Genomic DNA, 9,534 nt, shown 5'->3' with positions numbered 1-9,534 from the left:
AACACAATTTTATACAATGTGTAGTGGGGGTCCCTGCTTCATTTATCTCTCAACTAAGGGTCATATGGCCTGAAAAACGTTGAAGACCCGCTGTTGCAGGCTCTGGGAACCGAGTTCAATAAAACATCCATCATAGTAGCCCTGAAAAATGACTATGACAATGACAGTCATGCCATGGATAGACTTCAACCTGGTGTTAGCACTTTCTCTAATTACGGCCCGTACATCTACATCAACGTTCAGATTTCAAATCTTTAATACCCCATGGCCACGGATGTTACAATTATGTGTGGCCCCTCAGAAGTACCTGTATCGTCCGTATTGTTTAATAAAAAGCATTTTAATCCGATTGGTGGCCATTTTCTAATAATGTATCAGAGTGCAATACACCTCCCAACCGATAGGGTCTCGTAGTTGAAAGCATAATGGAGAAAGTGCGGAGAAAATGGCCACCGATCGGATTAAAATGCTTTTTATTGAACAATACGGAAGGTACAGGTACTTTTGAGGGTCCGAACATAATTGTAATATCCGTGGCCATGGGGTAAGCACTTTATATTTGAAATCATAAAGTTTATGTAGATGTACAGACCACAATGATTGTCATGATGATATGACAGCCATGTTTCAGGGTAGGAATTACAAGATACGCTGTAACACCGACCGAGTTTAACACGGAATGGATTGGCGGTCGCACCGACATCCTCTTTCGTGTCAGTTAGTCCGTCAGGTCAACATGTCTCTTCTCAGAGGATTACAGACACTACAACGACTCTTTACACCCAGAATCTCAAGTAAGATTACATTCCCTCTACGTATTCCGATAGATACACATCACGAGACTAACGTAAGTCAAATGTTTTAGAGCGTTTTGGTGTCAGTGTGACACGGTAAGCCGGAAGAGTGGCAGTGGTGGAAAAAGTACTCAAATGTTTTACTTAAGTAAAAGTATCAATAATATATGCTGTATGCTGTTTTAACATGTGTGACTTTTGTCTGTTCCAGATGTAAAGAGTCTGTCCACCATCCCAAGTGTGACTCAACACAACGATGACATGGTATGAACACTATAACTAACACCAGTGGGACAAAGTACTCAACTCCAGTTCTTGAGTCAAAGTATAGATAGTCCTGTTCAAAGTTTCTCTTTTCAAATGTGTACTTGAGTTAAAAATACTTATTTATTTTAATATAATATGCATATTCTTGTTATTATCAATGAATTGCTGTATTGAAATTTAGGGGGATTTACTTTAGATTTCCAGAAATGTTCAACAAAATGGTTAAAATAGCAGATCTTTGTAAACCCGTTGTGAGCTTGTAGATTGGCTATCTTTATTACTTTAAAAAAAATTGAGTTAATCGTTTCCCCCCCCCCCCCAATGAACTGCTGCACCCCTACTCATGTTATAACTTACTTGATGCACATTGTCTCTAACAGCAAATCTTTTATGTGCTCTTCACTCAAAAGCCTGTACAGATGGACAATCCGTTCAAGCAACCACCCAAAGTCTGTATTCTTCACCATATCACAGTGGATTATAAGAATATCCAGGTTAGTATCGAAAACATGTATTTATGTATTTGTTTGTTTAGTTTTTTGTCCATTTTATTAAACAATGGAGCAAGTACAGTGTGAGTGCCTCTAGAATTGCATTGTGTAATGTTACAGATAGTCACAAGGTCTTATGTTTTTTTTTGTTAATTGAGACATGACATAATTTTGATTGAAGTCTTATATGTGCTCATATAATGGATACCTTATAAAAAAACATTTTTACAAACTAGTCTATTAAATAGACAACAATCAGTAGATTTTTTTCTTCTTTTTTAAGAGTTATATTGTAATAAATTGGGAAAGGTTCTGAAAAGGTGACTGTACGGTAGCAGAATTGCAAGTGTTGTGAGCTTGTAGATTGGCTATTTTTGTACGCCACCTTGTACAATGAATTATGATACAAGGGTAATGATAGGGTAAGTGATTGAATAACTCCAAGAAATGAGCAGACAAAATTGGAACTGGAACACTATAAAATTAGAGATGATAAATGGGTACTCTCAACCCAACCCACCTGAACATTTATTTTCTGTTTATTAAAGAGCTGGAGTGACGGGAAGACCCCTGCTACTGAACAAACCCTTTATAGCAATAATTACTATCAGAATATTAGAGCTTTAACATTTTAACAAAATAAATATAATACATATCACTTACCCTACCTTTAGTGGTTAATCAGACAAACGAACATCTATTAGAATTTTGATTAATTGGTTTTGATATATTTTCAGTTAACCCATTAAGACCTGAAGCTGATTCTACAAATGTCTTCTAAATCCCAACAGTATTCTGAAAAAAACGTATGTTTCTATATCAGTGGTGCTCAAACTTTGTCATGTCAAGGACCCACAAGATGATATGTATATGGCCGCCGACCCCCCATCTCAAAATATTTTGTTCCAGGGACCCCCAGAAGCAAAGAATAGAGTTAAAAATGTTCGCTTAGTTTAAACAATATATACTCAAAGATTTGCACACATTTTCACGATTATTCAAAAATAGCAGATCTACAAGCTCATAGCGCGGCACTCGGTGCCGCGCTATGAGCTTGTATATCTGCTATTTTTGAATAGCCAAAGTGTAAAATAATGCTTTTTAGCTCAAATCAAAAAGTGACACGGATGCGTTCCAGGTCTCAATTAGGTTAATTGCCCAGCCCTAATTCGTTACCTGTTTACTCACAATAGCAGAACCATAGGTTGGCTTCATCATGCAGCAGATATATTGCTTTCGCTAATAAATCAGCTATTATTTGACATTGGTAACGCAATTATACAGATTATTTATTTTTTTACCTCTTTCCACCTGGTATCCCTATTTTGGGTACCGGTATTGTCGTAATACACTCTTTTTGTAACTGGATTTGAAATTTAAAAAAAACTTCAATTGAGAATTCAAATTATGCTGTTCCAAATTATACAATAAAAATTCTAGTGGCTCTATCTTGCTTTATATTATCTTGCTTTATATTGAAGTTGCATTCAAATTGAAGTTGAAGTTGCATCAAATTAATTTAACCTGCTCTGCTCTTTTCTTTACAGCTTTTGTCCCAGTTCATATCTCCTCATACCGGTAGAATTTATGGCCGACACATAACAGGTAAAGAAGTATATCAATTGTATATAACGCACAAGTTCAATGTACTGTATATGCAACAATGCTAGTCTCATGTACAGACTTTTTAGACAACATGTTGCAGTGTACTAAACATAAGATGTAAGTATGTTGTCTGGTTAAGCATTTTGTTTCTGTGTTGTTTTATTTTACAGGCCTATGTGCAAAAAAACAACGGGATGTCACTAAAGCTATTAAAAAGGCCAGAACAATGGGTAAGTCTACTTTGCATAATGTTGTAAAATACAAAGTTGTTTACCAAATAGCGCCATCGTTTTACACATGTTCTTTCTTCGTGACATTTTAATATTAGACAACCATCCGCAAGTGCAGCAATTTCATACTAACTAAAGTCTAATAGTCTTCCATAAGAATCTATGGTCAGTAGTCTGAGTGGTAACTTTCTAGTTCATGACAATGCATTATAACTCCTAGCTTTTTTTTTCACTACACAGGTTTCATGTCAGTGACTCACAAACATCCGCAGTTTATGAAAGACCCGACCATCTGTGATATCAGACACTTGGAATAGTTTTTGATGTTTTTTTGTTTGTTTCTTTTTTTTTCAACCTGGGCCCCATTTTCCACTTATAGTCTGATTCAGTTACAACAATTTAGTGGGATTCTTTTTGTCTGTAGCTTCACATTCTAAGCACCACAACTCCGCACAGCTGTCTGCTGGCTCCTCCATTTTCCTTCCCGCCTTAAAGACTTGCTGGACCTCTCGAGGGAATGACTCCTCTGCCATCCTCTGTGTCTCCTCCCTCCGTGGGGAACGTCTTGCCGCTGCACGACTCTCAGTAGACGAAGTTGTAGATGTTGTAGCCGTTCACAATCACTCGTTGAATTAAAGTTCTCAGTTGCCACTACTGATTTCAGTCATTTGGATTCCATAGAGTCCAACATGTCTTTCTCTTGTCTAAGTCTTGGCTTTGTCTAAATGATGATACTTAGTTGTTCATAAATGCTATATTTCATAAAAGAAAGGGTTAAAACCTGTATCTGTGATTTCTTGAAGTGGTTGCTTATATGTAGAACAGCAAGAACATAGGCTTAAATAGCAAAGCATCATTTTATTTTGTGCTTTTCCACAAATCGCAGACTTGTGAAACAGTGCCCAGAATTAGTGCATCGTGACCACTCATTCCTTTGTCCACCAGAAGGCGCACTCTGCAAACTGGTACCCTCATGTTCCTGATTGCTGGTGTGGAGGCATCAACATTCTCTCTCCACGGAGTGGAGCTCTTCTGCCTGTTGAGTCCTCTTTCAGTCATTTCTCCTCTTCTACTTCCCCCCCTGTTCTCAGTCTCCTTCAGACATTCCATAGCCAGCCACTGTACAACCTTTTAACCAAACGTTTAATAACATATTCTTATATATTTTCAGCCAAAGGTGAACAATTATCCTGAACATTTTCAGTTTTAATAGTCCATTTACTACTTTTGTCGTGTTACCAGTGTTTATTTTTAACAGCTGCTGTGTACCATCTTGTGTGCTGAAATGTAGGCTACCATACGTTTTCAAAACCGAATGGAGGACAATGCGTTGTTTTTTGAGTGGCGTACACAGACGGCTTCATTACAAATAAAATGTACCTAAAATATAACTTGTGTTGAAAGGACATGTAGGCTACAGATGGAGCTGCCTGTTGGAAGACATAACTGAATGGGGGCCCAAGCCATGTTGTAGAAATGTAACCTACTATCAATGCCACTTCAAACTAACATTTAGAGAAGCTCTCACCATGTTGCAATGTTGGTTTCCACAGAGACCTTTTAGTTCAATGCCACATAGGGCCATAAACCATTGCACTTATAAATAATGTCATTCAGGAAAGACATACTGACTCATCCTCACAAGTGTAACCTGTACTTGGGTCTAAGTATAGATACTCTTGGTCTATTAATACTCCACTACAAGTCAAAGTTGCTCTGTCAAATGTGTACCTTAGTTGGAGTACTAGAGTACAATACTTAAGTATTCAAAAGTGCATGCTTTTAAAAATAGTATTCAAAATGACAAATTAAGAAGTACATTTACTTTTTAATATACATGCATTGCTGTATTAACATGTACCCCCCCACCCCCCAAAAAAGAGAAGAACAGAATCTAAAGTTTACCAGAAGTTATATTCATTTTTCAGAAGTTAAAATAAATAATAGTGAAAATAAGAGATTCCAAAGAGAGGAGACTCTTTGGAAACCAATAGAATCCCACTTCAGTAATCCAATTCCGCTGAAATCTCTTCCATTTATAAATAAGAATTTGGCAGGGCTTAACAAATCCTTTGTTATTGATGGTGTTTTATCGGTTTGGCCTAGCTGCAAGAAATATTGTAAACTACCAAAGAGTATATCTGTTCTTTCACCTGTTTCTCATAATCCGGATTTACCGGCAGGTCTAAGTGAGATCGGTTTACAGAGGTGGACTAATAAGGGCGTTAACAATCTGGGTTGTCTATTTAGAAACACAGACTTGAAATCCTTTTCAGAGATGAAGGAGGAATATGGTTTCCTACAAGCTTCTTTCAGTATTTACAATTGAGACATTTTTTACAATCACTGATTCAGAAAAATATTTTTAGGTTTCAAATAGACGAGATAGAACTCTTTTTTAGTACTGAATCTATGTTAAAACTCACTTCAAAGATCTATAAAGTTCTCAATAGTAGAGTGACCTCATCCTTCCAACCTCTGAAAAGGATATGGGAAAAATATTTAAATGTCATTATAGATCAAGAAACATGGACAATGATATGTGCAAAGGTAACCTACAGTACCTACACTCTCTCCTAGAGTGTTGGAACATAATTATAAGTTCATTTTCAAAACATTTCTAACCCCAGTTTGTTTAAATAAGATGTCCCAGGAGTATTCACCCTTATGCAATAGATGTAAATTTACTTTGGGTACATATTCACATATGTTCTGGTTCTGTTCAAAAATCAAACCCTTTTGGCAAACAATCCATGCTTTAATCGAAATCATTTTCAAATTCAAACTGAGGAAATCTCCTCTTTTGTATCTTTTAGGAGTTGACCTAAACGTAATCATGAACTCTCCACATAGGAAATTGTTTGATTTGTTTAGATTTTTGGCAAAGAAATGTATTCTAATTTTATGGAAGAACGATAATATCCCAAATGAACATATGTGGATGACCCAAATAATGTCTCTGTTACCTCTGGAGAGGCTTAAATATGAAATGCAAGGGTGTTTTTGGAGGTATGGTACCCCTTTTTGGACTTCATGGAAGAGAGTAATTGATTCAGACCGGTTCAAGATATTTATTTAGGCTGCTTTGATGAAGTAATAAGAGACATCCCACCCTCAATTGCGCACACACATAGGGGGACCCCGCAGATCTTTGGCCTGTCTCACTGGTCGGATGTGGGAGGATTGGGGTGGCGGGTGCCCTGTGGCTTCTGTCTACCCCGTCCCATAGCATTGGACATAAGACTTGCCCTCCTTGCTGCAAATTGCTGTCCTTTCCTCATCGGGGTGGTGGGATCCGTGCTAGGGATTTTTGCTGTGCCCCCCCCCCCCCCGATAACTACTCCCCTACTTCTGAAACTTTACCACTTGATCTTTTTTTATTTTTACCTTTTGTTTTATTGCTTTTGTTTTCTGTCTTACGCTTATGATTTTCTGTATGTGCACTGTTTTGTATGTAGGTCTGAGTCTGTTGTAGTCTGTTGTTGTAGTCTGTTGTTGTTGTAGTCGGTTGTCTAAATGTAAACCGGAAAATTGCAAAAATAACTGGAAAATAGGACATATAAGCTTGTAGATCGGCTATCAATCAATCAATCAACTTTATTTGGCAGACACATGGTCCAATAAGAACAAGACACATAAAAACACATAAAAGTACAAAAATAAAAGATGTTCACTATATTTGAAAGAGGGCATAAGTATAGTCAATTCATTCAAATCTAGTGGAGGCAATAGTACAATATGTGCCTTTGAAATGTACTGGAATTAAATCAATAAGCATCACAAATTAAATATAAATACTCAAGTAATGCAGTTGGGTGTGTCTGAAGGCGGCAGCAGCAATGCAGTCATAAAGTCATTATGTGCCAAGGGGCTGTGCAGTAACAGGGTCAAATTATGTCATCCATGGTGCAATGAATACAATAAGTCACAAATATTCTGGATAAATACTTGGTTTAGATGGTTTTCTCATGGTGTTCAGTGGCCCAATGATCAGTAATGCAAGGAAAAACTATTCCCGTTTGTGAAATATCTTGTTTTAGCTATAGGTCATACATTAACAATACTTTACGAAGTAAAGTGGCTTGTCAGGTTGTAGTAGCCTACAAATAAAAACATGTAATGCATGCATATGAAATTATCTAACTGTATGGTGGTGTTCACATAGCAGTCTGGGCTGGAGTTGATAGATTTTATGGGTGTAATGTAACTAAGTACTGTACAATTTTGAGGTATTTTTACTTTCTGGAGTATTTCCAATTTTCAATACTTTTACTTCTACTCCACTACATCTCAGAGGCAAATATTGTACAGCAATTATTCAATCTCAGAGGCAAATATTGTACAGAGTACTTGAGTAAATGCACTTAGTTACTTCCCACTGCTGGCTACGCAGATGGCGCGCAGTACGCACATGGCTACGCAAATAACGCTCGTTGCGCTGGCTGCGTCCCGTACGTGCGGCATCATTCTGCCTGCCCAGGGTTGCCTTATTGCCTCCGAAAAGAAAACGGCACATATTAAACCCAAATCCCTTTGATGATGATGATGGTGTGACCGCGCACATACCTGGAGGAAGCCATCAGTCACAACAGGTAGGCTAGAGGCAGCATCATGCATGTTTGGACAATAAGAAGGCGGACATTTTCATTTTATTGATAGAGATAATGTAGCCCTGGTCCAGAGCGTTAGCGAGTTCTCTCTAACCAGGCGCGCTGCTATTCTCATAGACCGAAAATTCCACTGCCGTGCGAGGTCTCCAATTTGAGTAAAAAATAAACACAACTACTTCGCTATTCACCGAAACAAAGGCAGTTTTGTGTTGTTGAAAGTCTATTCTCCAGGGTGGGAAAAGTCTCAGGACCCCACCTTCTCTGTATAATACACGTTTTGGGCAGAAATTTGAATTTGTCCGCCAGACAGAAATTATGTATTTTATTCCAATGCGCCCTCTACAGATCTGGTCAATATAAATTACCATTGACCAGATCTGTAGAGGGCGCAGTGGAGTAAATCGAATCATAGCCATCTGGCGGACATATTTTATTTTCTGCCCCAAAAAGTGTATTATACAGAGCAGGTGGGGTCCTGAGAGGCTTCCCACCCTGGAGAATAGACTTTCAACAACACAAAAAAGCATTTTATTTTATTTTTTAACCAAAGACGGCGACCTCACACGGCAGTGGAATTTTCGGTCTATGAGCAGAGCAGCGCGTCTGGCAGAGCGTTAGATGGAACTCGCTATAACGCTTAGGACCAGGGCTAGGTTATTATCCTATAGGCTACGTCTGCCTTTCTGTTTTTCTTTGTGTTATTGTTTACTGTCATTTTATTTTCATCTTGATATTGTGTTTTATGTTATATCATGTTATATCAAATTGTCTTGTTTTTTCTTATTTAATTTATGGTGAGCTGTATTGTTTAATGGTTATATGTTAAAATTGTTATTCTCCAATTAAAAAATCGTCTGCCTTACTGGCGCCGAGCTTCGAGTGGGTCTTTGTCAACACATAATTTATGACTGGAATAGATTCCATAGAAACGTGTTCTATCCAGTGTTGCCATGTCCACTTATTATAAGCAACCTTGGGCTTGTTTTTCTGTATAAGTCTCTTGTAAATATAGTTGCGGTTTTTTGGGCTGGTTTCTAAAGTGTAGTTGCTTATTTGGGCTTGTTTCCTAATGTAATTTAAACCAGTGTTTCTCAAACATTTTCATGTCAAGGACCCCCACATTAATATGATCTGATAAATTATGTTATGCCAGGGAGTCCCAGGGACCCCCATAAGATTTGTGTTGTTAAATATTTCTAAAATAAATAAATACATTTTTCTTCAAGATGGTATTTGTTGTTGTTGAAAATAGCAGATCTGCAAGCTCACAACGTGTCATTGTTGTATATCGGCTATTTTCAAATAGCCAATCTAATTATGTTTAAAGGGCGAAGGGCTCGCTTCTTTTGGGCTTGTTTTCATAGACCTTTGCTTGTTTCTCTTGCCAAACCTGGCCACGCTGCAGTTCAATCTCCTGCGAGGTGTATCAGGGACTGTCCCATGCTTGCTTAACAGTCATCATTAGCCTATTGGACAGCAGTTATTTGTAGACGCACCACAACGTAGCCTATTCAATTGGTTCTCAAAGTGGGGTCCG

General features: G+C 37.8%; 1 protein-coding gene across 1 annotated transcript; it reads left to right on the top strand.

Moving 5' to 3' along the window:
- Positions 1-679: 679 nt before the first annotated feature.
- On the top strand, positions 680-7,749 carry mrps18c (mitochondrial ribosomal protein S18C; the record flags this gene model as incomplete). Its single annotated transcript, XM_080417161.1, has 6 exons — positions 680-794; positions 1,006-1,058; positions 1,472-1,555; positions 3,100-3,157; positions 3,328-3,387; positions 3,628-7,749. The coding sequence occupies 6 exons, from the start codon at positions 680-682 to the stop codon at positions 3,702-3,704; spliced, it is 447 nt and encodes a 148-aa protein (XP_080273287.1). The 3' UTR covers positions 3,705-7,749.
- Positions 7,750-9,534: the final 1,785 nt, after the last annotated feature.

Source organism: Gymnoscopelus braueri (assembly GCF_963280865.1).
Source record: "Gymnoscopelus braueri genome assembly, chromosome: 21".
In the NCBI taxonomy this organism is placed as follows: domain Eukaryota; kingdom Metazoa; phylum Chordata; class Actinopteri; order Myctophiformes; family Myctophidae; genus Gymnoscopelus; species Gymnoscopelus braueri.
The sequence above is the reverse complement of the archived record's forward strand: the minus strand, read 5'-3'. Positions and strand labels throughout refer to the sequence as shown.